This window comes from Balaenoptera borealis (assembly GCF_965194805.1).
Source record: "Balaenoptera borealis genome assembly, chromosome: 5".
Taxonomy (NCBI): Eukaryota; Metazoa; Chordata; class Mammalia; order Artiodactyla; family Balaenopteridae; genus Balaenoptera; species Balaenoptera borealis.
Genome location: NC_138862.1, coordinates 143950852 through 143964242, shown reverse-complemented (window position 1 = coordinate 143964242; position 13391 = coordinate 143950852). Strand labels below are relative to the sequence as shown.

The 13391-nt window shown below is 43.2% G+C and overlaps 1 protein-coding gene and 1 long non-coding RNA gene across 11 annotated transcripts in view; one reads left to right on the top strand and one right to left on the bottom strand.

Annotated features, from left to right (window-relative positions):
• LOC309629151 overlaps positions 1–13391 on the bottom strand; it is a 147355-nt gene that overhangs the window by 31885 nt on the left and 102079 nt on the right. The window lies entirely within an intron of this gene.
• Positions 1–13391, top strand: part of THRB (thyroid hormone receptor beta) — a 384719-nt gene that overhangs the window by 310021 nt on the left and 61307 nt on the right. For 9 of the 10 annotated variants that reach the window (XM_082392783.1, XM_082392785.1, XM_082392786.1 and 6 more), the window contains one exon: positions 2419–2679. The exons of the other annotated variant lie outside the window; for it this stretch is intronic. In XM_082392783.1, coding sequence (XP_082248909.1) covers positions 2419–2679 — 261 coding nt within the window. The remainder of the gene's footprint in view (positions 1–2418; positions 2680–13391) is intronic. 10 annotated transcript variants of the gene reach the window in all.

The following is a 13391-nucleotide window of genomic DNA, read 5'->3' as shown; positions in this document are numbered from 1 at the left end:
CTGAGCCTGCACTCTAGAGCCCCTGAGCCACAACTACTGAGCCCACGTGCCACAACTACTGAAGCCCGCGTTCCTAGAGCCCGTGCTCCGCAACAAGAGAAGCCACCGCAATGAGAAGCCCGTGCACCGCAACGAAGACTAGCCCCCGCTCGCCGCCACAACTAGAGAAAGCCTGCACGCAGCAACAAAGACCCAACGCAGCCAAAAATAAATTTTAAAAAATAAAAATAAAATGGAGCATTACATGGTGCAATTTCCCGAGGAATTAGAGTCCGTGACAATTGAGTAGACATCATAGAAACATGCATGGGTGAGAAGGCTTTTCACTTCTGTAGAAACGAAATGAAACTCTTTTTGCAAAGTTAACCCTTGCATTCAGTGGCTTTATATTTAGCTCGTGAAAACCTTTTTTTTTTTTGGCCACACGGCGTGGCATGTGGAATCTTAGTTCCCGCACCTGGGATCGAACCCTTGCCCCCTGCAGTGGAAGCACGTAGTCTTAACCCCTGGACTGCCAGGGAAGTCCTAGCTCATGAAAACCTCAAACCCTCAGGGATACTAGGTCCTTGAAAGGATTCCACACAGATAACGTTTCATCTGAAATGCCATACAATCTCCCAAGATCCTAAGCTATTTTTTTCTTTTCATGGAAAGTGAGACTAAGTGCCTGTAATTGCAACAGGAGCTGGCACGGTAGAGTCCAGACCTTTTGGATTTACCATGCATTGAATAACGCCCTAGAAACTGAGGAGAAGGAACCCAGGTCTAGTTCACCCCCGCCCCACGATGCCTAGCACAGCCCTTTGCATAGAGTGAATTTTCAGGGCTCTTCTCTGAATAAGAGCAAATATTACACCCAAAAGTGTTGTACGATTTTGTTTAAAGGGAATCATTTGTTACTGGCCAAGTTAGGGTATTTCATGCTGCAGTATTTCCATTGACTGTGACAGAGAAATCACGTGTCGATTATTGCTATCTTGCTGTAGTTGTTCACAGTCTTCTCCTGTACTAGAAATAAAGTGAATGGGTATCGGGATTTCCACACAGTAACCCCAAGACCAGGAAAGGTAAATGCAACTTCCAAAAGGGGCTGAGAACTGATGACACCTTTAGAGAAACCACCCCTAACCAACATCTCTGAAGGCATCTAGTAGCTTTACAGAGGGGGCTTGTGAAAAGCGAAAGCGTGTTTAACCCTTGCATTAAGTAATTTAAAATTCATTTTAAGTGTCTGAACAGCAGCTTTAAACTCCCAGTACTATGCACAGACCAGGATGGACTTGTCTCTCTGATGTGGGTATTCACGGTCCTTTGGCCCTTTCAGCATAAAAGAAATTCACTTATCAATTAGTCTTTCCATCACTGTCTATAATCACTTTAAAAGTAGAACTCTATATTTTTTTCTCATTTTGACAGACAGTAGCCTACGAATTTCTGGAAATATGGGTGACCAGATGGATTATGTTTTTGAATGTGACTGCATCTACAAATTATATATATTAGCATACTCCTTTTTACTCCCTACTTTATAGCCGTATTCAGTAAAATATTCAAGTAGGTAAAATTTGCCACCAGGGAAGGTTAGTGTGAGAACGTTTTCATTATATTGTCCTATTGTTTCCCATTCTCTAGAGGGCAGACCTTCAAGTCCCTGTAAATTGAATAGAGAAAACAGCATCGTATACATAAACCATTAACTGCCTGTATCTCAGCGCAAGAGACGTGTGGCTTTTCATTCTATCATTAGAGCTCTTAATTTACCCCACAAATAAAGCACGATCTGCTCGGCTCAGCTGATCTTCTCGCCTGTTTGGGACGACATTGAAGCCATCGACGCAGTTTCTCTTGGAAGAGCCAGCCCTTTGTGTCAGACTGTCGGGAGTGGAAGGTGACAGGGAGAACAGGATTGTCACTTTCACATAGCCACGTGGCACGTCCCTCTTAAGCAACAGGGTGCCTCTCAGGTCAGCCTGTGATAACACCCAAGTCAAACAAGGCCGAATCCTGGACGTTTTATGTCCTGAGGATCTGAAAAGTGTCCACGGCCAGCCCTGACCCTCGAGACCTCAAATGGTCATCTAAGCAGTCACATAAATTGGTGTCCACTTGCTCCCGGGCCATTGCTGTTGGGAGCAGGGCTGGCGAAAGGGCAGCCTTCCCATGGAGGAGCTGACATCTTTGTAGGCAGTAAAATCGGGGGAATGTGTTGATTACTCCGACAGGCAATCCAGCATCGGTGGCTCCATGCCCGAGGCTGACACCCTCTGCATCTTATGACCACTGACTGTCAAGGGGAGGGGTGTGCGAACGCTGTCAGCCCCAAAGAACCGAGAAAGCACTTGCCTTCCAAACCTCTCCATTCTCAACCCCATCCTGACAATGCCAAAGCTCGTCATCTCGTGTTTTTCAACCCTCCAGAAAATGGCCTTCCAGCCTGGGACAAGCCGAAGACTTGTCCACACGGCGAGCAGGAGTGGAAGCTTGTGGGAATGTCTGAAGCCTGCCTGCACAGGAAGAGCCCCCCAGAGAGGCGCAGCGCACTGAAAAATGAGCAGTCGCCCCGGCACCTCATCCAGGCCACCTGGACCAGCTCCATATTCCATCTGGACCACGACGATGTGAATGATCAGAGCGCCCCTAACGCCCAGACCTTCCAAACGGAAGAGAAGAAATGTAAAGGTAACCAGATTTTTATTAGACCCGAGTTGCCACAAGGAAAAGAATTTTCTGTTAAGTGTGTGCTCTGTTTCCACTGAGTCCCCGTATGGTGTCCATGTGTTTTCCCCAGCTGCTCTCTTCCGAAGTTTCTTTATCCCCATATCTTCTGGGAAGCATAAAATAAGTGGGTTCCAAAGGAAAGCAGTTAATTTCAGCTTCATGTTGGGGCACTTGGGGATTTTTCTTTCTCTAATTAGCAGGAGGGTTGTTAGTTTTGGCTTCACTTCTGTTTTCCAAGCTAAGTAGAAACAGACATTGATATTGTTACATAACTACTTGCTTTGAAGCATGTGCGTGTGTGTGTGTGTGTGTGTGTGTACATGACTTTTCCCAATTGTGCCAGTAGCTAATGGGATCTCAAACTCTACCTTTAACCTAAATAGACAATTCATGTTCAAAAGAGAGGTTTGAAGTTGTTTTCCTTTACTCGTTAAGTCCTGTGTCATCATCCTGAAAGGCGAGATTATGGTGTTAGGGGGTTGTCACCTCATAAAAAAATGTTAAACTGGCCTAAGTTTCTGATTGCATTAGATTTAACTGGTCTTTACCTCAGGTCGCCTCCACCCTGACAGATGTCTTTGTGTTGATCGCTTTATGGTCTTAGGGCTTCCCAAAATCTTTGCTTCTTAAATCAGTTTGTGTCTTTAAATGTCCAAGTTCATGTGACCTCCCACTCTTTTTCAATTTAGCATTTTTAAAAATAAGGTCTTTTTCCATTTTCTTTAAGGACTTTGACTCATGATCAAGTTATTTTTTTATGGAAGTGTAGTTGATTTACAGTGTTGTGTTAGCATGATAAAGTTTTAAATGGTGTATTTGAAAATCTGCCAATCACATACCAAGATATATTAATGAAAGTTTGTAAAGACTCCTATATATGAGCCATGAAGGACTTTTGCAAAGTGTTCTAACTTGAACATAAAACATGATTATATTCACCCCTCTCAAAAAACTGCTGGTCCTTTAACTTTTCTGAAAACACTTCAGAAGCTCCTTGGAACCACTAGTTGACCTGTGAAGTTGGGTGTGCGGATTGTTTCAGATGAAAATAGGATTATCTAAACAAATAATAAAATAGAGGTATGAGCTCTGATTTGAATGCAGTCAAAACCATACATGTTCTCTTGGGGAAGATTTGTGTTTGAACTGTCTCTCATCTTTATTATTTAGGAGATTTGAGAAATTGAAAGGGATATTTAGAAAAAGAGCAAAATAAGTTTTTCCCAAAAAGTCAGGATATAAAACAGATGTCTCTGTGTGTATGTGCACACTTGTTTGAAATGCAATTGAGAGTTAGTCTTAGAATTTGTAACCAGGTTGTGTCTTCAGATTTTAGGAGCTGGAGTCAGGACCACATCAGTCCTTGGTTCACAGTGAAATGCCTTGGTTTACAGGAAACTGCAGTGTCCTCATGATCTAAGGACCTCACAAACTAAATGTGACTTATTCCTAATTGGTACCCATATTCATTCACTCATTCATTCATTCATGGATCCATCCCCATCATTTGTGAGAAATCTTGGCCTTGGATATGCAGAGTTTGTGACACTGTCCAGTTTCCAGTTTGTTGGTAAACCTTGAAAGCAAAAGGAATGAGTTTCTATTTGGATCCAAGACCCTCAGTCTTGTAAATACAGTGATTAAGGTCACAGATTTTTGAGTCTGCCATATTTGAGCTAGAATCTCAGCCTTTCCACTTTCTGTCCTTGAGCAAACCTATGTGACTGTTGATAGAACTGAAGAAGATAATGGATTTAAGCGCTTTAGCACAATACCTCCCATAGCGCTCTCTAAGCAGCGGATTCATTCTTGCTGGGATCATTATGATCAGCTCTGCATCATTAAATCACATAAACTCCTTGGGCTGCGCTGAGTGCCTGGTGAGGGATGAAGAAGGAGACCAGTACAGGTGGGTGTGGGGTGCAGCGTGACGTCGCAGGGGGCGGTTAGACTTGATCATCCATTTCGCATCCATTCAGCTCTCTTTTGCTGCAAGGCTGAGAATTGTGTACTAGGAAAATATAATTAAATTAGTAAATGAAAGTCCTTCCTCCAGATTCTAGTTTTAAAAGGAACGCAACTAAGGTGAACGCTCCCGTAGTTTCCAGAGCAACAGCCAGGGTTCACACTGGCATGGACGTGAAGCAATGCCTTGGTTCAGCGTGAAGATGCTGAGGAAGCCTACTGTCATGGCCAAAACTGTAAACTGAATTTCACTCGTTCCCAATGGACACCTGTACTTGATGAGGTGGTGGTGAGGCCGGGGAAACAACTGGAGTGGTTGCTTTTCTTCTCCCAGTTGGGTCCTCTCCATCTACTCAGCTCGCCAGCCACTTCCTCACAGGATCTGTGAGAAGAGCTCTATTTTGACATCCATCCAGGCTGGGCATTGATTTCCTGGCTCTCTCTGTCTAGCCTGCAAGCGTGCTTGGTATCTCTTTCCTGGGCTACCATTCCATGCCTGCGTCCCATCTGTGTTTATTAAGCGCCTACTATGTGCAGGAGTTTGTCCTTCATATCCTTGAAGAAATAGAAGCAGGGCCAAAAATCCATCCAGGTACCCCCATTTCAAGGACTCCAGATGGAATTGATGAGAACCAAGTGACCCTTAAAGATACAGAAAGAGTCTGCAGTGAAGGAGCCATAATAACAAATGGGCTGCTTGAAGTTCTGCAAAAGCCCATCTCCCAAATCAGTGATCTAGCCAGTCTAGACCAATGCGCCTCTGAGTGTGGTGTTTTTTTTTAATTAATTTTTGTTGGAGTATAGTTGCTTTACAATGTTGTGTTAGCTTCTACTGTACAGCAAAATGGTTTGTGGTTGGGTACCCTTCTGCAAACTATTACTTCCTACCTGGTTCTATTGATGCAAGTACAGAAACCGAGAAAAAGCTTTAGAAACAGTCATAGCCAAATAGCATCGCCACTGGCCTTCAAAGGCATGATCAGTGGATCCATCTCACTGAACAGGGTAGAGTCTGGTTGGATATTGTCAGACTCGCTTGGTGGGTCACGCAGGACCAGAGCTCTGTATAAAAATCTCGTGCAGCAGAACCAAGGGTTGGGCCATCGTGGACTGGATATTTTGTAAATTATTCGAGATTTACTGATTTATGCTTTGCAGTATTCTTTTTCTTTTCTTTTTTTTTTTTAAATCTATTTTTGGCTGTGTTGGGTCTTTGTTGCTGCGCGCAGGCTTTCTCTAGCTGCGGCAAGCGGGGGCTTCTCTTGTTGCGGAGCACGGGCTCTAGGCGCGTGGGCTTCAGTAGTTGTGGCACGCGGGCTCTAGAGCGCAGGCTCAGTAGTTGTGGCACACGGGCTTAGTAGCTCCGCGGCATGTGGGATCTTCTCGGACCAGGGCTCGAACCCGTGTCCCCTGCATTGGCAGGCAGATTCTCAACCACTGCGCCACCAGGGAAATCCCTTTGTAGTATTCTTAATGTTTTTCTCTAGGCTTATTTTTGGTAGGTACTGAATGCCTTCTTTTTCATTTTGATCTGAATACTGCTTTTATTTTAATCTGCATGTACGTGTGCTCCTATGTGCTACAACCATTGTAAGGAAATTAATTGGTAACACATTTAAATGAAACGAGAGCCCTAGAGCCCTGACATTCTGCTGCATATCCCACAATTCAAATCTGCTCTAGTGCCAGAGGCTATTTCCAGCCTGAAGCAAGTGACCCTGTTCCCCTCCCCCAGCCACGCTGCGCACCTTAGAGTTTTTGTCACAATGTGAGCTAATTGCCCAACGGTGAGGACCACACGCTACTCCCGCCCACCTCCTCCCTTCCCGGAGTCTGAGATGAAGCTCCCAGCTCTCCAACCAGTGGCACTAGCAGCACCTGAACCTCTTAGAAATGCAGAATCTCGGGCCCCAGACTACTGAACTGGAAGCTCTGGAAAGGGGCCCAGGAATCTGTATTTTAACCAGCCCTCTGAGCCATTCTTAAGACTTGAGCATCAGGAAGTGCCTGAGAATACGGACAAGCTCTTAGTACCAGTAAAGGAAAGGGTCTGCCACCTAGTGGACACTCGGGGAATGTGCATTTTAATTCCTTTCCTTGAGCGCACCTGGGGAGCCACCTGAGTCTCTCCATTCTTGATGGGTCCTCCCTTTAGGCCTGGCTTCTCTTAATTGCCCACTGGGTGTTCTGCTCAATCACTCTGCCCAGTAACATCCGTCTGGGACTTGAACCCTTCTGAGAGTCCCGCTCTGTTTGGCCAGAGCCCGGCTCCTCCTCCAAGTTCTTACAAGGCTTCTCCGCTCAGCCCTCCCGAGCTTCTCTCTGGGAACCACAGGTCCCGCCAGCCCCACAAGGATGGGTCCTGGACAGATGCACGCACCCCTGTAGCTGGATCTTGCCAGCCCTGCTGAACCCAGACAGTCAGACCTCCAACCTGGATGTTTGCCCTTGATGTCAATCAATCAGGGACTTTGCTGAAACACTGGAACCTGGTGGGAGAAACAAGGCAGGGAAAGACCCATTTCCGGGGTTGCATCAGAAAAAAGATAGCTATCTGGTGATCTCACTGAATTTTCTCTGTAGGTCCGTTCTGTGTTTAGTATCAAGAGAATTGAATCTCAGATCCCCAGAAAGCACAGTCAAAATAATTTTCCTAGGAAGTTACTTTCTCTCACTGTAAAAGCCTCCCATGTACGAAAAGTAAAAATTTCCCAAAAGTTCAACAAAAGTGACTTTTAGAGATCGTTTGTAATTCCATCCTCCAAGGATCTTAGAATCTTTATTATAGTTCAGTCTTTTTTTCTGTGCATATCTATTTTTTACAAACTTGGAATCATACTAGGCATGCCATTTTGAACCAGCTGTTAAGGCTTAACAATATATCATGAACATGTTCCCTTGTCATTAAATATTCTCCTGAATCCTGACTTTTATTGGCTATAGATTATTCTTGCTTATAGATACAATTTGTGAAACCAGTCCCCAAGATGTAGACAAGTTAAAGCACTTTTTAAAGCACTTTCTTATGTCCGCAAAGGGGCAGGCTATCAACACAAGCCCTTCAGAAGGAGGAAAGAAGTGAACCAAATCAATGAGGACCATTTTAAATGGTGTATAATCCTCATTTACCCAAATAACAAAGTGTTCTAAAAATGAGAGACGTGAAGTCAAGTTATGGTGTGCATTATAACCCTTCAAGTTCGTCACATTTTCAAACACGTGATGGCTATCTTTGTCCTTAAGTAAAATACAAGGACATCTTCAGGTAACTGAGTGTTTCAGAAGGTCGGGGATTAAAAAGCTTTAGCCCTCCCACCCGTAGACCATCTGCTCCGTCCATTTCCACTCTCCTCTCTGCCCCTTCTCCCCATCCATCGGGAAGCGTGGTTCTAGCAGAGAGCACCAGTGTAATTCACACACCTCAGGGGCATCGGGGAGCCTCAGTCATCAGCATGAGAATAGGTGCTCTCCACCAGCTTCTGGCACGTGCCAGAGAGCTCTGAGATGTGATACTTCAAAGGCAGGGAAGCCACCCATCAGTAGCCCAGGGCAGACAGAAAGAGAAGGGCTAGAAAAGAAAGCCCAGACCACTTCATCTGTGGAGAATCCGCTCACTAACTTTGTGAGGATGACAAAACAACTCCGGTGACCTCTTGGTGTTTTCTGAAGTGTAATAAGTTATATAATGCAGAGTAAAACTCACATGATTGTATAAGGATTTCTTATTGATTGCCTAGACTTTTTGCAATGGGACCTATATCACTCGCCCTTTGAGATAATAAAAACACATTATAATGTGAAAAACAAAGAAAAGGAAAGAAAGAGAAGTCATCTGCTCGACTGGAGGGGAGGGAAACTGGGAACAGCAATGTCAAAGGAAGACAAACCTCAGAAATTCAAAGCTCTGTTCCACCCAACTGCAGTTTTCATTGAGATGCAGCGTGGAGCGGTGGGAGACCACCGGCTTTTCGAGGCCAATTTTGCAGCGTCTGTTACAGGAAAGCCTGGAGCCCTCCTTCTCCAGTTTTTGTTACCCTTTTGGACCTTGAAATGCATTGGCGAACTAGATAAACGTAAATGAAGAAAAGCAGAACAAACCATCACGTACACAGCTAGAGTAGAGGCATAAACAACCGAGAAAAGAATCCATAGCAACAACAAAGGTATTTTTCAGACTCTTTTAAAAAAGTTTAAAAAATTAAACAAGAAACCAAGAAAAGTATGAAGGAGCTGAAATGAAATTTGCACCAGGCAGCCTGGCTCAGACATCAGACCTCTTAACCATCATACTTTTATAGCACAAAAGGGCGAGAGAATTCCAGGAACCCTAAGGAAGAAATCTAAAACCTTGGAGAAGATGCTGGTCTACACGAGGCGAACACGTGGGGCAGTTAGACCTGCCAGGACGGAGCAGTGCGACTCAGCACATACTTAGTTTTACAGTCTAAGGTCAAATTCTCGCACAGCCACTTACCAGCCGTTTAACCTTGAGCAAGTCACTTAGCCCGCCTGAGGCTGTTTCCTCGTCTGTAAAATGAGGTCTCGCCTCTCTCATCGAATGGTGAAAAGAAAGAAGCTTAGGTGATTTCACAGAACACCGTGAGTGCTCAATAAATAAGAGTTATTTTCTCATCATGAAGCTTAGAAACATTATGAGAAGCAGCTAGGATATTAGGGATATAGAACACCCAGGTGAGAATAACCACTAAGTTGATGCTAACGGGATTGAAGTTTTTAAAGCCAGGAATATAACGGAAGCAGGGGGAACAGACACAACAGCCGAATCCTGTGATAATCCCAACAGGTAGTTTTCAGACGAAATCCGGGACAACATGGGACGTTAACTTACTGACCTTGCATTGAAGTTGAAAAGATACTCTTGGGAGAGTCAGCCATAAAAAATTATCAGAGGTGACCACTGGAATTCAGAGTCCTTCCCTTCTCCCACGGGTTGCCCTGAACCCCTGTAATTCCATCATGGCCCTTTGTCTGTGGTCTTTCAAAATGCAAACCTCCTGGCCGGATATCTTATCAAGTCACTAGTAGCTCCAAGTGGAGAATTGGGTCAGATTCCTTTCCTCCTCAACAGGGTCCAATAAAGGCAATAGAAGGAGTGGGAACGGGAGGAGGCCATGAGAGGGGTGAGGGTCACAGGGAAACGGGTGAGAGAGAGAGAAAACAAGGAGCAGGACTCGCATGCGGCACTGTACAGGTTCTCAGGTTGTGCACTGTACAGTAGGAGTGGTATTCCCCACAGACATGGCGCCCTGAAAACAAACATCACCACCTCACTGCTGGCCAGGAGCTGACCCGGAACACAGGATGAAAATACAAAGACGTTCCAGTCGCATTTAGGCAGATGTGTGAATGGCATATTGATCATTGGCTCTCAAGATATTCCAAGACTGATGTTCACACATACACACAAATATACATATGATTGGATAAATGTATCAAATCATCACAATGTATGTTTTAAATATCTTGCAATTTTATTTGTCACTTATACCTCAGTAAAGCTGAAAAAAAAAAACCCATTCTGAGAATCCTCCTGTGACACAGCTGGCCTACTGCACTGAGTCTTAGGGAATGTCGCTCAGCACGTAGTAGGCACATAGGGACTGTTTAGAACAGAAGACCATGGTTTGGCTCTTGGCTCTGACACTTTCCAGTTATTTAACTATGGACAAATCCCTAATTCTCTCCAACAAATACTGTAATCAGAGATTAGTTGACCACAAGGAAACCAAGGACATCAACCTACATTCCATCTTAAACGTCCATCCACAGAAGAATAGATAAAGAAGATGTGGTACATATATACAATGGAATATTACTCAGTCTTAAAAAAGAACGAAATAATGCCATTTGCAGCAACATGGATGGACCTAGAGATTATCATACTAAGTGAAGTAAGTCAGACAGACAAAGACAAATATATGATATCACTCATATGTGGAATCTATTTTTTTTAATGATATAAACGAACATATTTACAAAACAGAAACAGACTCACAGATTTCGAAAACAAACCTGTTACCAAAGGGGAAACATGGGGGGGAGGGTTAAATTGGGAGTTTGGCATTAACACACACACACTACTATATATAAAATAGGTAACCAACAAGGCCCTACTGTAGAGCACAGGAAACTCTGCTCAATATTCTGTAATAATGTATATGGGAAAAGAATCTGAAAAAGAATGAATATATGTATATGTATAACTGAATCACTTTGCTGTACACCTGAAACTAACTCAACATTGTAAATCAACTATAATCCAATAAAATTTTTAAAAATTTAAACAATTAAAATGAAGAAAAGTAGGGAGTTCCCTGGTGGCCTAGTGGTTAGGATTCCGGGCTCTCACTGCCATGGCCTGGGTTCAGTCCCTGGTTGGGGAACTGAGATCCCACAAGCCGAGCGGCACAGCCAAAAAAAAAAAAAAAAAGTAAATTGAAATAAATACAAAATAATGGCAAAAATAAAATAAAGTATTTCTCCAATACAATAACCATACTTCCCCCTGTGGGAAAAATAGAGCAAAATACATTAAATCAGTACTGGCCCCCAAAGCCTAAGCTATGGTCATCATGAAAACATAGCACCAGCTCCAGGATAAATTGCAAAATCAGTCGTCTTCTACTGCCTCTTTCAGCGTTCTTACTGAACCCTGGGCCAGCTTTCCCCAGGAACAGAAGAGGCTTCAGGTTATTCTCAGTTCTTTAGAAAGTCTAGGCTTCTTCCCCCTTCAGTTTCTGAAAATGTACCCATGCTCCATCATAAACTTCTCTTCCCGAAGGTGTTGGTGACCAGTTCTACCCTCTATCCTTACCTCTGCAGGGCAGAGGCTTTGGGTTTTGAAAACCCCAGAGAAGCAGAAAATCCATGCCAAGAGCAACCTCTGGTAGCACCGTCGCAGACGAGGCAGGTCTCCTGGGGACCATTTCACCTGCACTTATCACCTGTGTGATGCTCATGATGAAATGTCTTTAGAGATGAGTCTCGGTTCTGGACCAATCCAGCCTCTTTGACTTGAATTGTTTCTCTACCCACACTGCAAAGATACCAGAAATCCAGAACCAGCCAGGCTTTGGGAAAGAGAGTCGGGAATCCTCCATGGTCCAGAGCCATCCTCCATGGCATCAGAACCATTGCCTCTGGTGCACCACTATCCTCAGGGCATTTGTCAGTATTGGCTTATACAAGAGACTTGACTTCGTTCAACTTTACTGCCTCTTAAAATATAGAACTGGGGACTTCCCTGGTGGTCCAGTGGTTAAGACTTTGCCTCCCAATGCAGGGGACGGGGGTTCGATCCCTGGTGGGTGAGCTAAGATCCCACATGCCTCGAGACCAAAAAACCAAAACATAAAACAGAAGCGATATTGTAACCAATTCAAAAAAGGCTTTAAAAATGATCCACATCAAAAAAATAAATAAAATACAGAACTGTACTGCCAATATGACTACTTAACTCAATTAGCTATACTGTGAACTCACTCAGCATGAGTGAGAATATTGCATGTGGGTTGATGGTTTATTAGTCCAGATGGCAGTATTCAGTGAGTGGCAGGTTTTACCCCAACTACCCTACTCACAGTTGCCCCATAATTTGCAGCTACAAAGGCCATACGATCAGAAGCCAAGCCTCAGAACTAATGAAAAGATACTTATTTGGCTCTGTTTGCCCAGCTCTGGAAAAAACGTCTTATAAAAAGCCTAAGATATAAAACTAAAGGTCAAAACTATGTAAGTAAAAGAAGCTCCTGCCCTTTAAGGGAAGAAAAAAATACATGTTAATTTTTGCAGGAGTTTCAATTGACTGCGTTTCCAAGGAAACAGGTATCTGAAATGGGTTCATCTCATTTAATATTTATGGCCGGACATAGGGATAGTCCTTTCTGCTTATCCCTTTCTGGTTACACATGATATGCTCATTCTTAACTTTCTTTTGAAGTGATCATTCTATGTTTGAGTCTCATTTCTTCCACAAATAAAGGAAATAAATGCTTATTCTTATGATGTTTTAAAGTACTTTGCAATATTAAGAATATAAGCCTTTAAGAATGAAGAATATTAAGAATAGTGGTGATCACCACTAAAAAGTAAGAAAATAACACTAATCAATCTGACACACTTTTCTCAGATGAATCAAAGGCTATTGAGCTTGGCTTCTTGTTTTATTGGCAAGTTGGCTTACTTTTCAATTTTTGTTCTTCCAGTTTTATTGAGATATAATTGACATACAGCACTGTATAAGTTTAAGGCATAACATTTTGACTTACATTCATTGTGAAAGGATGACTACAATAAGTTTAGTGAATATCCATCATCCCTTACAGAGACAAAATTAAAGAAATAGAAAAAATATTTTTCTTTGTGATGAGAACTCAGGATTTGCTCTCCATAACGTACAGCAGTGTTAATTATACTTACCATGTTGTACATTACGTCCCTAGTGCTTATTTATCTTATAATTGGAAGTTTATACCTTTTGACCACCTTCATCCAATTCCCCCTCCCCCTTCCCCCCCCAACCCCTCATCTGGTAACAGAAAATCTGATCTCTTTTTCTATGAGTTTTTTGGTTTGTTTTTGAAGTATAATTGACCTACAACACTTTGTCAGTTCCTGGTATACAGCTTAGTGATTCAACATTTTATACATGTCAAAATGATCACCACCAGGTCTGCTTAGTTTTGGGG